The sequence below is a fragment of the Pavona decussata genome, unplaced genomic scaffold (genome assembly GCF_977016875.1).
Source record: "Pavona decussata unplaced genomic scaffold, jaPavDecu1.1 SCAFFOLD_51, whole genome shotgun sequence".
Lineage (NCBI taxonomy): Eukaryota > Metazoa > Cnidaria > Anthozoa > Scleractinia > Agariciidae > Pavona > Pavona decussata.
The window spans coordinates 5,765,122-5,782,546 of NW_028145473.1; the positions used below are offsets into that span (position 1 = coordinate 5,765,122).

Consider the following 17,425-nt stretch of genomic DNA (forward strand, 5'->3'; position numbering starts at 1 on the left):
TAACTGGTCACTGTTTGCTCCCCCAATAGGAAGATTATACAGAAGTGACGTTTGACTGGTTTCACCTGCTCTTTGTCAAATTTTACAAAGTTAGCAATTGTTTAATTTGACAAATGTTTTGCAAGAAGGCTGGACACTCTTCAGTTTCTCCTGTGATTAGAAGAGTTGAAATGAAGTTTCTTTCTCCTGCAAGCTTTCGAGGGCTCTTGGTCGCTAAGATTTTTCGACATGAATTTTGCATGTACATTGATTGCTATGGCAATTCTTTATCCTGTGTGTGTTAAATGTTTTCAAAATGGGACAGGAACAAGCTTGAAGCCGACAAATAAAACGCAACCAGGTAGGCTAAAATTTCCATTTTCATAATACAAATAATACTCTAAATGCTAGTAAAAATAAGCTACCAAATCTTCATTTTTCAGGCGCTAAACGAGAACCTTTTCGTTATTCCGCTTACTAATTTTCGCGACAAATTCGGGAGCCGAATTTCGCGAGTATTAATTTTCGCGATTGCAAGAAAAATGAGAGCAAAACTGTACTAAATTTTGCGATTTTGCCAGTGTTTTATTTTCTAAAACTCCGTGCTGAGGGCACTTGTCACAAAGAATAAGGAAATACTACAAAGGTCTGCTTCAATCTAACTACAAGGAGCGCACAAAACGAAACTTTGATGACTGTGTTAAAGAGGTTTTGACCGAATTAAGAGCTAAAGAAAAAAGTGAATAGAAGGAAGAGTATATGCTAGTCGTTAACTTGACCGGAAAGATTTTTTCAAAGACATATAGTTACAATTTTAATTCAGAACAATTCACCAAAAGGTATTAAATTTTGCGCAATCTTTTTTTCGCGAGTATTAAATTTAGCGATATTTTTTTCAAATCTCGAAAATCGCGAAAATTAGTAAGAATTATGTAAGATACTTAAAATGTTTTCCCTTGCGTTTTCATAATAAGCTAATTCAGTTGATCTGTTCAGATACTTTATCTAAAAATTTCAGTCGCAGAAAGTTTAAGGGAATGGAATCTTATTGATCAAGCTTACGAGCTAATGCTAGCTGGTCTTTCATCGCATTTTTAACGACATATTCGCCCCTTCGAAAACGAATCAAATTAGTTTTCCAGTGCTAAGAAGTTTTGACCCGTGCCTTTTTGCAAAACAAAACTTTAGATTTTGTATTAAAACAAATGAACTCGAAATTCTGTGCCGCCTTACGCCTTTCGAAGAGATATATTTAGCGAAATAAACCGTTGGGTGTCTGATTATTATGTAATGAGAGTTGATAGTTTTGATTTATGCATTTTTAACGACATATTCGCACCTTTGAAAACGAACCAAATTAGTTTTCCAGTGTTACCCGTCTTTTTTGCCAAACAAAACTTTAGATTCTGTATAAAAACGAATGAACTCGAAATTCTGTGGCGCCTTACATCTTTCGAAAAGATATTCACCGAAATAAACCGTTGGATGTCTGATTATTATGTAATCAGTAATGAGAGTTGATAGTTTTGATTTATGCATTCAGCTATCACAGTGAAAATTACAATTACCGTATCAATTTTACATAAACGTGTTGTCTTTCAATTCAAGCTGTTAAGTGTTTTAATGGCTGTCGTATAACTTCTGTTGTCATCTCCCGTAAATTACTTCCTTGCTTGAACAACAGATGACTAGAAAACGGATTAAATTGCATTAACTCCAATAAATGCTTAGTTTTTATTTCGTGGCAAGAAACCGGCGACCGAGTTCAGTTTATTGATGTACACCGATTTCAGGCGACATATTAAAATTCTAGGTTGCCTACGAAGCTTTGGGTAATAAAACCAACAAAATAATAATTATTCATCTCTGAACCTCGATGAAATTTTTGTTGTCTAAGGCGTCGTCCACACGTATCCGGAAATTTGTGAAAACGCAAATTTTTTTTTACGAATACGGCTTGCGTCCACACGTATCCAGCGTATTTTCCGGCCGTATCCGGAAATTTTTGAAAACGCTTTCCAGAATGGAAATTTTTTTATCCGATACGAATACGTATACGTGTGGACGGTTGTATCCGGAAATTTTTGAATACGCTTTCGTCATTCTCTTGGATCCAGTCTTCACGGCGAGCATTATAAACAAACATGGCGTACAGCAAGCGGGGTTGTAGCTTGTTTGTTAGCTGCTCTGATTTCTAGTTTGATATCATGCGTTCAGATAAATGCAGCTGTGATAAATTCACACAACGAATACAGTAGAGATCGACAGGATGTTTTGAGATTGTTATTCTGGATGCGACCAGGAAGGACAAGCGCATAGTGGGATAATTTTATCAGTGGCACGACGATCGAAGAAGAATGGAGAGAGAATTTTAGAACTGGGAACTGGAGCAAATCAGAAAATTTCCGGATACAATCGGATACGTGTGGACGGCTGAAAACGATTCGAATATGCTGCGTGTGGACGCGAAAATTTTCGCATCCGCAAAAAAATATTTGCGGGAGAAAAAATTTCCGGATACGTGTGGACATGGCCTAATTTTTCTAAGTCACGTACGAATTTTAATATTTAGAAATTGGTGTCTTCGTTTTACCAGTTTTTTCGCCTCCTTTAACTTGCTGTTGCAGGTTGCAATGCACCATTGCTACGTGCGTACACCAAAGTTAAAACTTAATCGTAGAGCCTTAGATGGTCCTGAAACATCATACCAAAATACTGCGTGAAAATGTTTTGGTAAAACCGGGTTCTTCAGGGGCCTTTATTTGCTTTGGCATTAAGGTGGCTCGATGCCGTTTTTGAGGGTGCACTCATCACTTTTTCAACGGCAATTAGGTAGTCTTCTCTGATACCGGTCGATGAGACCAGTTATTGGTTTTGGATTAAAGTGTTTCAGTATTGACATTTTAAAATCGATATTTTGACGACGGTGACAAAGTAAAAGACTCGAGATCAGTAAATTGTAACTTTTGTGCGACCCAGATTTAACACCAAATCACTTAAATTATGCCGAAATATGGTATGTGAGAAATCAAATAGACAAGAATAAGCAAATTCTGTACATTTAATTTCAAATAAATCACTAAAACATTTCACAGAGTATTTCTGTGGTGATAGTGAATGGACCTTAAAATATGCACTACAGTGGAACCTCGATTTAACGAACCTCTATTTAACGAAGTCTTCGATATAACGAACGATATTCTATGTCCCGGCCAAAATTACAGTAAAATGTATGGAATAGAACCTCGATATAACGAATTCTTCGATATAACGAACATAATCCGGAAGCCCAAACGTAAAATCTACCTCGATATATAAACGAATTACATTGTCAACACGCGACAGAAGATAAACGCTGAAGAGATCATAACCTCTACGTTGCAACATTTTTAAATCGCTCCTCTCTGAAAGTGTCGTTTTTTTGTAAACAAAAGCTGTCCGTCTGTTCAAAAGTGAAAATAATTGCAACTAAAAGCCACCATGCTTAATGAATTGCATCTCAAAACGCGGCACTTCTGGGTGACGGAAATTGCATCGAATTGCGTGACAGAAGTCACCTGTGTTACAAATCAATCATTAACTATGACCTCGATATAACGAATATTTTGGTCGTTTCCCCTCAAGTTCGTTATATCGAGGTTTTCGATATAACAAACCCTCGATTTAACGAACAAATTTGGCCGATCCCCAGCGACTTCGTTAAATCGAGGTTCCACTGTACTTTGATGAAGTGATAGGAAAATACAATCAAAAATATTGTTCTCCTGAACCAGGATTTAAAAATAACTAAATAATTTCATAGCATTTTCAGAGTAAATTTAACCAGCATTTTATGCAGCGAGTTGTATGGTCATGAAATTTGTCATGATTGTCTTGAAACTTAAGGCCTCTGATGTTTATTTGACGAAATAAGAAAAAATGTATCGTCGGATTTTGGAATTATTGGAATTGTTTTGCAAAAATAGGCTATTAGAAATGTGATAATATGTCAGACCCTTTGAGGGCTATAAAAGAATAAATATCATTTTCTTCAAGTTCAAAAATTTCTCATTAGGCGTGTCAAAAAAAGAAATCAGTGAAATCTTTTCTGCCACCTAAGGCGATTCAAAAAGGCTACCAACGCGCCATTAAATAAGAGAGGGTCACGTTAAGATTGGATCTCTCGGTGCAATTGGTGCATGGAGTATCGAACAATTTTACGAGCATTTGTGCGCATGTCAGTACAATTCAAAATGGCGGAGTAGGGGAGTGCATGTATTGTGCTAAATAAGAGCGTTGCATTATGAAGGGAATTGAGAAAGTTCTTTGGAGTGTGTTGCATTTCTTTCCAGAAAGAGGATTTTCGAGAGCGTTCGGGGAGGGGGAAGAATGGACGTTTACTTCGTTCTCTGTTTTCGCACCTATAAGGCGCAAGACATAAACTGTTCCTTAGCTCATAACTTCTGCTTTAAAACCGGAGGCGCAAGAAACTATAAGAGTAGCGAGGGAATGGACCAGGGAACGTCCGATTAAGAAAGGCGACATACATTTGTGACCACATAGTGAAGTCTCAAATGTTATTCTATTTATGAAATGCTGAGTGATTTCAATAAACCCCGCAATCTTTAAAGTTAGTTTTGAAGTGTTTGCTGAAATAAGGCCTCCCCCACTGACTAGCCCTGAACTAAACAGTTATCTCGTTATTCTCTTAATGCTTCCTACGCAGATAAAACTATTATCGACTCATTTGAGCCAGTCGGCTGTTTCAAAGATAAAAGAAGACCTCGAGCTTTTTCTAGATGGATCAACAGTTTCAAAGAACTCCTCAACATATCGAGAAATAATGCCTCCATCAAGGCAGTCATTCATGCTTGTGCTGAAATGGTTAGCAAAGAGTACGGCTTCAGGTATTTCGGTGTTCAATATTTTCACGAGTGTTGGAGTGGGCCGAATGGAGGTTTGACGTACAACATGTATGGAAAATCAAAAAATTGCCTTGAGGATCCTGGCGTGGGATTGGTATGGGCCAACTTTGTTTACCGGTTTGTTCAAGGTCAGTCATCAAAATCCGTGTTTAAAGTACTGATGTTTGTTTTAACAACTGAAGTAAATTGGCCACCGAAAACAGATTCAAGGCGTATTTGAAGGGCAAACGCTTCAAACGTTAGCTTTTGTATCTCTATTCGATGGCGAATTTACCAGTTCATAATACCAAAGAATCAATCAATAGCATCACAGTTTCTTTGAAGCCTTACTCTCCTTATCTAACTTTTAAGTTTTGACCCGCAATTTAAATGTATGAATTTCATACAATTCAACTTTCAAAACAACCTTAACTGGGAAATAAACACAGCCAGCAGAAAGTGAGTCTAATGAGAGATGGATCATCTCTTCCGGTTCATTTCTTCTTCAGTAGAGTAGAATACTGTAGGGTGGGCAGCTCCAAAAATAATCTTTCATGCCTTTTAGACAAAAAAAAAGATGCATAGTGAAAATATACAAAATAAGTGATTCACAATACGGAAAAAAATTCCAAGGACGTTCTGGCAGCGAAAAAAAAAATTGGCCCACTCCTTGCCCTAAATTTATCCCAGCACACCAGTGCGTTCTAAAGAAACACGGAAATGAACATAATCTAAAATTACATGACGGATAGGTGGTTTCTTCTGGCCAAAAAACCCGTCGACATTGACTCTTTTAACCATCTAGGCCAGGCGTGTCTTTACTAAAATTTGTGGTATCCATTTCACAGTGAATGGTAGCTGGAGTCAGTGGTCTCCATGGCAACCATGTAACGCGACGTGTGGAGGTGGGAGCAGAACACGTGCTCGCACGTGTACCGAACCACGCCCTAAATGGGAAGGAAAGGATTGTGTTGGGATGAATGTGTTCAGTGAACAATGCAATCAGCACAAATGCAACAGTAAAGTATTTCTTAATTATTGTAGAAAATTTCTTTAAATCATTGTAAAACAGTGAATTATAAGTATTACAGGTTTAGTGATACAGGAAAACTTTTTCTATCACGGGCTTCCAGAAACAGACAATTCTGTCCGATTTGACTACTATGGGTTTTGAACTGTCGTAGATGGCGTAATTGTCTCTTATCAAAGAAAAATTACAAAACGATGAATTTGAGCTGAAAGTAATGAAGGATTGTTAAATAGAATTGTAAAGTAGAAAGTACTAGAGAAGAGGTGATCGGAGGATTGGGAGGTATTTGGCCTGCGGCGAATTTAAACCTGAACAACTTTATCAATATTTGTGTAAACGCCATGAAACTTATGTGGGAACAATTGGATGCGCTCGGTTATTGTTTTCGTCGACTTGCATGTTACCATTGCTGCCAATTTTTGACAGGCCATTTTTTTCAACAAATGAAAAATCCCAGTTTTAAAAAAAGGAAAAATTATTTCTCTTACAGTGACTTTATCTTTTAGCTCATATTAATGTTCTTTTGGTGGTTTTGATTATTTTTCCTTCAATTTTGGCGTTTTCCTGAACTTTTGAGGAATCCAGAAATCCAAGATAGCGGATCTAAGATGGCCGCTATTTGGCATTCATGACGTAATTATCAGGTGATATGGTGTCATCATTTCTCGTTAAGGAGCTCAAAGGAAACATCTTTGAACGTAATATGTTTACTTTAAATGCCATTGTGACAGCCTTAATAGTCATTGAGTTATGGAGAACACACTGGGCAACGTACTATGTAAACCGGGTGGAGGGGTGGACCGATTCTGTTACTTTGAAACTGAATAAATTTTAAAATATTTTCGATTCTTTTTCACCATCTCGGCCTAGTTTGTTACTTCACTTAGTTTATTTTGTATCAATTTCACAGTGAATGCCAGCTGGAGTCAGTGGTCTCCATGGCAACCATGTAGTGCGACGTGTGGAGGTGGAAACAGAACACGTGCTCGCACATGTACCGAGCCACGCCCTAAATGGGAAGGAAAGGATTGTATTGGAATGAATGTGTCCAGCGAAGTGTGCAATCAGCACAAATGCGATGGTAAAATGTTTTCTTGATTTAGTTTAGAAACCATTTTAAAACAGTGAACTACAAAACATTACAAGTTTATGGGGTGCAGTAAAACGTTTTCCATTATGGGCTTCTAGAGGCAGACTATTCTGACCTATTTACCTGTTATAGGTTTTGAACTGTTACATGTTACGCATTAAGGAATCCTTTAAAAAATTTTAATTACCCTGGGGACACCTTTTTTATAACGCAAATTCAATTTCAGAATTGTGGCACAATTTTTGCGCAAAGTTTTTGTGATTATGCTAAAGTGTACACACTATAAGTGCTATTGGTAACTTCGCAAGAAAATCCATGATAATCGGCTAAATCTATATTTGATTACTTGCTCTGTCCGGAAATAGAACGACTGTCGTAGTTCTATTTCTTTGAAAGTCTAACAGTGGAGCTCCGTTAGGGAAAATGTTTGTTGTATATCAACATCTAAAGATGGCAGATATTTTCATTTTTATTGTCATTACTTCAACAATGATTTTAGTTCGTCATGTCAATAAAACGTCAAGTATAAGATTTAGTATTGTTTTCTTGTTTTGTTGCAGAAACAGTACTTTTTTTTGCTTAGCTCATTTTTAGTAATTTTGATTACAAGGTTACGATATTTTCTGAGCTTTCTGAAGTTTTGAGGAAATCCCGAAATCTAAGATGGCGTATCCAAGATGGCGGCCATTTGGCATCTGTGACGTAATCTCCAGGAAATGTTACGTCATCACTAATCTCTATGGACCTAAAAAATCATTTATTTGTAATATCTATACTGCAATTCTTATTGTCATACCTCTAATAGTTACGGAGTTATGGGAGCCCCAGAAGAAAAAGAAACAGCCCGGTTAAAGTAGGATTCATGAAGCTTGCTCCAGATCAGTGATGATTTTCTCTTTTACTTTAATGCAGATCTAAACATACACGAATCTCGTAACAATTCATCTAAACAACAAGGCCAAAGCTCTGTTAGAGATCCCTTACTAGCTCCGATACTTGGAAGCTGTTGCTTGTTTCTCTTATGTTTGGTAGCATCTGTGTGGTTTCGTATCAGATACCTTAAAAAGCGACGGTAAGTTACATAAAGTGAAAACGTAGTTTAACGAAATTGCTTTACCGAATAAAAAAATAAAATAAAATAAATGGAAATTTCAGTGCCTTCCACAGAGTCGCTTTCGATCCAGTGTTTCCAGGTCGAATTAGAATTTGGTAATGTTTTTATTTTATTTCATTGGGAATGTTGGTTTTTGTGGAGGGAAGGAAACCGGATCGGGCACCTGGAGAAAAACCCTTGGAGTAAGGACGAGAACCGACGACAAACTCAACCCACATATGGTGTCAACACTGGGAATCGAACACTGGCCATATTGGTGGGAGGCGATTGCCCTTACCACTGAACCATCCCTGCTCCCCTCCCCACTCCCGATATGGTACTTGCTTACGGGATACAAATAAAGGATACAAAATTACAATTACTGTAAAAAAGCACCTGTAGTCAGAACACCATCAACAAAAGCAGCAACGAGGACAAACATATAGCACTTCATAAAACTAACGTCCAGTAGGTTTCATTTGGGTCAGTGAATACACTCTATGGAATTTCATTTACATACACTACGGTGGTGAACCTACTGCAGGGCCCAGTTGTTCGAAAGCTGATTAATGCTAATCCCCGATTAAAAGTTAACCGAGGTTTTTATCTCATTCCTTAAAAATGTTTTTAAAAACTGATTATAACTAAAGGTAAAGAAGAAGTCTAAGTCAAAATCGAAGGGCAAAAATATTTTGGAAAAATGTTTATTTATTAGTAATTAAACTTGAATCAAACTTGACATTAACCCAGGATTTGCTCAATCGGGCTTTGAACAACTGGGCCCAGAACACTACGTTTTGGTTTTGTTCATTAAAGGTTTGCCTCTCAAAGGAAAAAAAAGGCTAACTTGCAACCTGTACTTGAATTGACTTTCGAGAGCACAGAGAAGACCAAAGTAAGGGAAGTGGTCAAAACTACTATACTCGAACGGGACCCACCAAACCACAAAATAGATGGTGGTCTCTGCTCGCAATCTCCTTCCTCAACCTCAAAAGATGGTGTCTTTATTGCATAGCCACCCCTTTATCCAGCAGTGAAAAGTGACAATGAGATTCAAACCTCGTTTTTCTTGTTTATCTAGCAATGCTCACTCTTTCTTGCTGATTATTTCTACGTCAACTCAAATTTTAAAGCCAACAAGATTTTGTCGGTAATGTTCATGAGATAGGTTGTATCTTCCCAAGACAAGGTGGGTCCTGTTCGAACAAACTTGTTATGACCAGTTCCCTTAACTGTGCAGTGTGACCGAAGAATTTCAAATTAACACAAGAGAGCCGGCCACAGGCACAACACTAGCCACATGATCTGCTAATTGCAAGGGCCGTTTTGCGTTAGGGGGTGGGTTGTGCTGTGAACCTGAAGTTGAACATCTGTTTTCTTTCATGAATTGCTTCTAGAACACAAAGAGAAATATGTGAAGTGATTTTTTTTCAAATAGCAAACAAACCCTGATAATCAATCCAAGACAAAAGAGAAGGAATTTCAATCCATTTCCATCCTTATCATTCGTAATCAGAAATCTTTATAAAGAATCTCAGTCCACTATATAGTACTTCACAGCTGGTGATTATTATATTAGGTTTCTACTGATATGAGTGACTTTTGACTTTTCAAAGTTTAAAAAAAAAAATAGCCAACATGATGTCTTTAAATACTGACGGACCACTTTCCTAGGATTATGTCGGCATTCAAAATTAGGGTCCTTAAGCAGCGACGTCGACGACGACAACGAGAACGTCCGAAAAGAATCGTTTTATAATTAGCAAAACACTGGCTCTGCACGTACATTATAAACTTTGCTTTGCCGTCTTCTACAAAACAGCAACGTGAAATGACCACATTTTTAAAAGTCTTAATAGAGAACGTGAACGCATGATGATTAATTTTCACTTCTCTTTCTAAACTTTAAAGCCGCCCCTACGGCGTAAGATTCTGGATAGTTCGGCCACATTACACAAACTAAATGAGTGGTTATTATCGCAAATTTATTCAGAAAACGCGAATGTAATTTTTAAGTTCCGTTTTCGTTGGCGTTGTCAACGTCTCTGCTGAAGGTCCCTTTTATCGGAGAAAGAAAACCTGGTAAAAAGCAGTTCATGTGTCCCCTAAGAAATAAGAAATATTAATTGTTAAAAATGGCGTTTTTAACGATCTGCTACTTACCAGACTTCGAGCGCTTTCCATTTGCCAGAACTGGTTCGTAAACGGAATGTGCCCATTTGAAGGATAAGTTTAATGCTAGTCTATCGAATACCATTTTCCATTTTCGGAGTAATTATTTTTCAAGATTTTGCAGCACCATCCCTTCAAAATGAAGCACTCGATTTACAGACTGGCTGATCTGGCCAGCCCGTTCTGACAAATGGAAAGCATTCTTACTTACCACACCCTGATGCAGGGGTTAAGTTAAAGTTGTCCCTACTTTTTTTCAGGTCAAGTTCCGAGTTTCCCGACCAGTGGGAAGTTCTATTTGATGACATTTCTTTGTGTAAGATTATTGGAGAGGGAGCTTTTGGGAAGGTGTACAGTGGGGAACTTTTGAGACAAACGGATGTTATAAACATAAGGAAAATTTCAACTCAGTGGAGCAAAAAAGAGGCAAAAGAAGAGAAACGTGGTCTGAGAGTTGCTGTGAAAATGCTGAAAAGTAAGATTTACTTGTTTTCAATTTTTGCCTTGATTCTTACTTGCTTTCAAACGTAGGCGGAATATTTAATAGAATAGACTCAATTTCACTGATTCGGTTGGCAGCTTTTGTTTAGATACTTGTCGGGAGGCCAAAAAAAATCGAATTTTTTCCAAGGGGGTGTAGGGGGGATAGGGCCAAAACGTGACGAAGTTAAGAAGTATAAGTAGAACTTTTTAGGTCCCCAGTGAACTTGCTGTGTCGAAAAACGGCCTTGGGACTGATTTTTATGTACAAATGATGACTTGACAAAAATATGGTGTTTTGGCACCTATCTCTCTTAACCCTCTTTGAATATTTCTTGGACCCTGGTCCCTTGGGTGTTCCAAAAGTTGTCCCAGGGAGGTTTTCGGAGACACTGGTTCGTTGGACAGCTTTTCGTATGAAGATTTGTTGTGAGGCCAAAATGAATGCATTACATATCTTCCTGGCTTCTTGTTAAAATAGGGAGCAACGTTACTGGTAGATCAGGGGATAAAATGTGTACGCTGGGGTATATTTAGATGGTGGATGGCTAATTTTTTACTACCAATTTTTCTAATTTTTCTACTACTAATTTTTCCCACTCTTTAAGCCTTGGTTAATTAGCTAAGATTCACTTGTTAAGCTTTAACGCCGTAAGAGCCAATACTGTCAAGCTGTGGACTTTAGTTTCTTTCTCATTTTCATTCCACTTTATATTAGATGGTGCCACGGAAGAGCAAAAGCAAGAATTTCTTGAGGAAATAGAACTCATGAAGCAAATTGGATATCATCGTAACATATTAAACTTATTAGCCTGCTGTACTGTGACAGTCCCCATGTTTTTGGTGGTCGAGTTTGCTAGGTATGGTGATTTACGTCAATATCTCAGGCAAAGACGAGAACAGGTGAGAGAATGAATAGAATCCGTATTGATCTTGTAGTCTCATTTTCATATTAGTTTAAGGTGGTTCGATCAATGGATCACCACTCTTAATCAGTGAATATTACAATAATGGTAACAGACAACTGCTTAAACGTCGGCACACAAGTCATGGTCATTTTTAGACTTAGTAGGTTACCATAGAAACAATATATCCAGTTAAAAACAGACATAATTTTAGCTTTCGGTGAATGTAGCTAAAAAACGAGCTCATTGACCCCCCCCCCCCCCCCCCATTTTTATTTTTGAATTGTAATCACCATGTGAAAAAGGAACTTTTTGCATTGTTTAAAAAGAGTGTCGGGGAAGATTCAAGGCCACCTTACATTTTTTTGGCACTAAAAACCCTCTTAAAATTTGTTTAAATATTGCAAAAAGTTTCGTCTTGACATGTTAGTTAAATTCAAAAGTGAAAAACGAGGGTTTACCGAACTCGTTTTTGAATAATACTCGCTTAAGGGGGACTTACTTAATTGCAATATTGTTGCCATGGAAAGTTCCTAATTGTGACTTCTTGGAAACCCTAAATTCTACAAGGCAGTTGTTTGGAGCATCTCTCTGTATTTAAAGGGATTTCAAGATTTTCGAGTCACAACCATATTTGGAAGGCGACGTGATCAGAACAGAAAAAAAACCTCAAACGGCGTACACGTTTGAAAATTTAAAATAGTACCAATAGTTTAAGATGGCCAAGGCGCAAAACTTTGAAATTTTATAGAAGCTATGGCGTCATAAGCACGTATATTTTTATCCATTTTCTTCAGTAGAAGTAGAAGTTTTTTTATTTAAAAAAAAAAATGCTTACGTCAGGCTATATGAAATTAAAGTTAAATATTTCCGTTCCACCCCTTTTTTTCTCCGAGTTTAAGGGATTTTTCACTCTGCCCTCGGTCGGGGACTGGCATTAGTTACATGCGTGGTATGACGATTTTTAAAATCCATCTGTTCCCCCTCATACCTTTCACCAATTAAGCAACGAAGTGCTGGAAACCGTTGTAAGTCACCTTTTAATTAAGTTGAGAGGAGAAAAGAGAAAATGATCAAAGCTGTTAACTCAGCTTTTTTGCAGGTCAAACACACTACAATGTAGACTCGTTATAAGAATAGCTCATATCGTCTGTAGCCATCCACGTTTTTAAGGCTACTTCTCAGTTCATTATTAACTCAGTTTGAAGACGAGGCCCATTTGTTTTGCCTTTAGATCATACACGCCGCTGAAGGAGATGGCACACTTTGTAACAAAGGATATCAAAACATGGGAATTATAAATGAAACAGTATATGACGTACAGTATTATGCTTTCTTTTGTTTTTCTTCTTTATGCTTGGTATTTTAATTATGATTTGTTCTGTGCACGTTATTAAAGTAAACTTCTTGGGGATGCTGAACCAAAAGAACAAAGGAATAGGCCATTTCTGATTTGCTTTGAACCTCATTATGAAAGCGAGGCTAAGTGCAAAGTTTTTGTATTGAGATTTCATTCATATGCAAACAAAAATATTTTTCATACGAAAAAACTTTGCACTTAGCCTCGCTTAAGGACACTACATATTATGTAGTTGGCAAATAGACCTTCCGCTCTAACTACTCCAAACAAGACAGTCAGTGATTTCCAGAGTAAAAAATCAGTTGGGTTGGGAAAACAGTTAAAAATCATATTTACAAGGTCAGTGTTGTAATCCCCTTTCTTCACTGAACATTATTAACGGCCCCTGAAATCCTTTTTAGCATTACATACGCCTATTTGTTTCTTAATTATTTTCTCTTTCCTATTCAAACCCCAAGATGTACTTCTCTTTTGAAGTTTAAGGTGAGAAAATTTTAATTTAGTGTTGCATTTTTCACTTTACAGTGCTCCAGCGATGAACATAATTGTGCTTTAACAGGACATAGGACTTTCAAAACAGAGAGTGGACGTCACAAAGCTTTGGTGACAGATAATGATGGTGTATATGACGATGTAAAGCTAACACCCGCTGACCTACTGACGTTTGCATGGCAGATAGCAAAAGGAATGGTAGGGAAGGACAACCGGAATAATAGGACCTTAGGGACGTTTCTCTAAAATAGAAGTGATAATAGGATTTTGTTCAAATTTTGTCAAGTTATTAAACTATCTCTGTTTACCACAAAATTGAAATGAAGAGAAGGGGGAACCATACTCGTTCTTGACAAACGAAGAGTTGAAATGTGTTAATTTCAGCATTTTTGAAGAAAAGTGGTTGTAACAAAGCATTCGCCAACAACAGGTATTTTTTTGTATTGTTATTTGCAGAGAAAGGTACAGAAATATACCAAAATGTATAAAGTACTTGTAAGGGCCATTTTCGTTTCTTGTATACTTGGTAACGTTCTGGTTGCCATGGCACCCCCGTAGTTGCTCAATGTCCCTTGAAAGTTCGCTGTCTCGTCTTCTATTCAGGGTGTAATGGCGATTAGTTGGCCATTTTAAATTGCCTGTTCCAAAGTTCATAAAGGGACTGGGCCCTAGTTAACACATCGTTCAAATTGCGTCATATGAAGAAATGAATCATATCACTTCGCCAAGTTTGGTCATGATCATGTTTCATTGCGTATAGTAACCAGGCTGTGACCTGCCAAAGGTCGCCTAAATTCCATACAAATGTCTCAAATTCTTAGATGCCGTCACCCAAATCTGATTTTTCCGATTTTTGAAAGCCAGAACGACAGAACTTCAAATTTAGTAAACTGCCTATGTGATCTTTCTCGTGATGAACTCCAATTTCTCATTGAATGTAAATTTAAAAACCCGTCCCCAGTCTTCATTTGAACTTCGGAACGATTAATTCATGTTTCACATATTTCTCAGACCTCATTTTCATTTTTTTAGGAGTTCTTGTCACGCAAAGGATTTGTTCACCGTGACATAGCAGCGAGAAATGTGCTTGTGTGTGATGGCAAGCTAGTGAAGGTTGCAGACTTTGGTCTGTCACGTTACGTCTACGAGGAGAAGGTTTATAGTTGCAAGAAATCCAGAAAGCTACCGATCAAATGGATGTCACCGGAAGCCATTTACGATCACGTTTTCACCGTCCAAAGTGACGTGTAAGCCTTTAATTGGCAACTTCTTACGTTTTCTTATCTCATTGAGTCTCAGGCTGTTATGTCGTGCATATTAATTTATGGAACGAATAATCATAATTGTTTTGTTTCTACTTATAGGTGGGCATACGGTATTCTACTCTGGGAGATGGGAACAATAGGTGGGTAGACTGGATGCATCAGCTGATTATATTCGAAACGAAAGTTCATTAAAACACATCCAACTTTTAATGAGAATATGCTTTAATTATTCACTCTTATCTGAATAGTCCACTTCAGTCTATATTACAAATGTAGTGATTACCAGTGATAGTGTTTCTCGCGCGTCCGATTGGCTACTCTTCGTCCGAAAGTAGCGAATATAATCTCGCACTAAATTCGGCACAACTCTGTAAATAAACTAGCAAATGCTATCGGAAAGTAAATTGGGAACTTTTGGATGCAGGGGACCACACGACGCAAAATAAACTGTGCAGAATACGTTCCGTTGCCGGATCGCTAGTAGTAGAAATGCACGTGCCAGACGTCACTTTACGTGTAAAAAAAACTAAACTGATTGCAGGGCTAACACAACGGGAAAGGGCTTATTTATTTGGGCCAATATTTCAACTAGTACAACTAGTCTTCTTCAGGCCCAGAATTACAATAAGAAAAACTAACGGCTCTTAAAAGTTATTAATTAATTTGTTAATTCTTGTACAGTTGCTGATATACTATGGTCGCTAAGCCAATCAAATCCCTGTAATTGCATTATACAATATCCAGTTTTTAATAATATCGAATAGTCAACTCCAGTATTAGTCTGAGTATTTAAAAGTCCTTTTCTTAGTCAATCTCGTACGCCGATTTGAAGGCCGATTTTTTGCCATAAATTGCCTGTGATTTGAGTTTTATCATAAAAATATTTGCCAAAGCTCCAATTTCGTCGAAGCTGCGCCTTCCAGTTTGGTAAGACATAGTCCTCAATTTTACATGTCTCGATTATTTCAGGCCGGGTGTCAATTGGTCATTTTTCTTTATTAGCTGAATAACAAATACCTGAGAGGTGCTAACATGTGGTAGTGATTATATAGTTAACAAGACCAGTCTGTTTGGTTATAAACCTGAAATTGATCCTCACTTTTGTATACTTGTCAATCAAGGTGGCACCCCTTATCCTACTATCACCAATCAGAGGCTTCCTACAGCGCTGAACAGTGGATACAGGATGGGCAAGCCAGACATGTGCTCCGAAGAAATGTGAGGCCTCATTTTGATGCTATCTCCATCGATTACCTTCTCATAATTGACACATGTCATTTATTTTAACAGGTATGAGCTGATGCTGCAGTGTTGGCGGGAAAAGCCAGTTGAAAGGCCGTCGTTCACCTTCATAAGCGAACAGCTAGAGCAAATGATGTTACGTCATTGCTCGTACTTGGATCTGAGTAACGCAAATCAGTGCTGTCACGCACCTTATTGTGACAACGAGAGCGAAGAGGAAAGTGCTTTGTAAAAAAGTACATTTTTAAGCGGAACATTTCGTTTCGAAGACGCAAGAAGATTCATTTAATCTAAATACTTTATTTAATATCTTTGCTCAACTACCATTGAATGACGGACAACTAAATTAGATATTCAATAAACACTTAGTATAACAGTTATTATTTAAAACTAGATAATTGCATAATGCAATTCCAGGGATTTGATTGGCTTACCGGCCATGGTATAGGAGCCATTATACCATGCCAGAGAAATATCGTCTAAATTGTCTTCTGCTTGTTCTTGCAAAGCGAAACCAGCAAGATCAAGATCTAACCGTTCTTTTGCTTGTGTTGCACCGAAACTTTGGAATGCGCTACCATTTGACATAAGAAGCGCCACCAAAGTTAGTACTTTTAAAGTCAAACTAAAAACTCACCTTTTCCGTCATGCATTTTTATCATAGTTGTTTTTATTAAGGTGATTTCACTTTTTATTGTAATTTTAGCTTTTTAAATCATTGTAAGTTTACTGTTAATTGTAATTTTAGCTTTTGAGCCTTTTTATTCGTTTTTAATCTTGTCATGCGCATTTGAACATTTCATGAAATTTGCGCATTAGAAATGTTATTATTATTATTATTATTATTATTATTATTATTATTATTATTATTATTATTATTATTATCTTTTTGAGTGGTTTTAATTAAAAAAATTATTTCACTCGCGCTTGTTTGATAAAAGATAATTATAGCCAACTCGGCGCTACGTGCCTCGCGCTCGTGGAATTATTGTTGATTTTCACTGCTCTCCTTTCTGTTTCGGTCAATCCGAGAAGTTAGTCTGGCATACCTCTATATTATTTTCCTTAAGCACTATCTGTCAATAATTTCCAACTTTTTTTACCGTTAAGATTTTATAACAATACGACAAGTTTGTTGTTAGCTTAAAAAGCCAAAATTGGGACCTCTGTCATGCCAAGTGATAGTCCACTCCACAAATTCGTCCTTCAGTCCACGTATTTTAGATCATGCATTGACAGTATTTCATTACTAGTTCCACGTCATTCCTTCTTTATGTAAACTTTTTTCTACCTCCAGTTGTAAGTTGTTTAACTTGTTATGTTAGTAGAGACGCCCTTAAAGAGCACAGTACAATTAAAGTACTTTAAAATTAATTTCAAGTACTTTGCTTAAATGTTCTCTTTAGAAGCCATTCCTTTTTAAAGGGGAGGGGA

At 37.3% G+C, this 17,425-nt stretch overlaps 1 protein-coding gene across 1 annotated transcript; it reads left to right on the top strand.

Annotated features, from left to right (window-relative positions):
- The first annotated feature begins 30 nt into the window (after window positions 1–30).
- Window positions 31–17,043, top strand: LOC146481238 (uncharacterized). Its single transcript, XM_085108913.1, has 13 exons — window positions 31–340; window positions 4,685–5,011; window positions 5,711–5,881; window positions 6,803–6,973; window positions 7,895–8,054; window positions 10,508–10,722; window positions 11,446–11,630; window positions 12,867–12,950; window positions 13,518–13,682; window positions 14,517–14,731; window positions 14,849–14,889; window positions 15,871–15,967; window positions 16,040–17,043. The coding sequence occupies exons 1-13, from the start codon at window positions 229–231 to the stop codon at window positions 16,221–16,223; spliced, it is 2,127 nt and encodes a 708-aa protein (XP_084965039.1). The 5' UTR covers window positions 31–228; the 3' UTR covers window positions 16,224–17,043.
- The last annotated feature ends 382 nt before the right edge of the window (window positions 17,044–17,425 follow it).

Coding starts and splice junctions, on each gene's coding strand:
- LOC146481238 (XM_085108913.1), top strand. CDS start 229: ATGAATTTTGCATGTACATTGATTGCTATGGCAATTCTTTATCCTGTG. Junction 10,723..11,445: donor TGCTGTGAAAATGCTGAAAA/GTAAGATTTACT, acceptor ACTTTATATTAG/ATGGTGCCACGGAAGAGCAA. Junction 14,732..14,848: donor TTCACCGTCCAAAGTGACGT/GTAAGCCTTTAA, acceptor TTCTACTTATAG/GTGGGCATACGGTATTCTAC.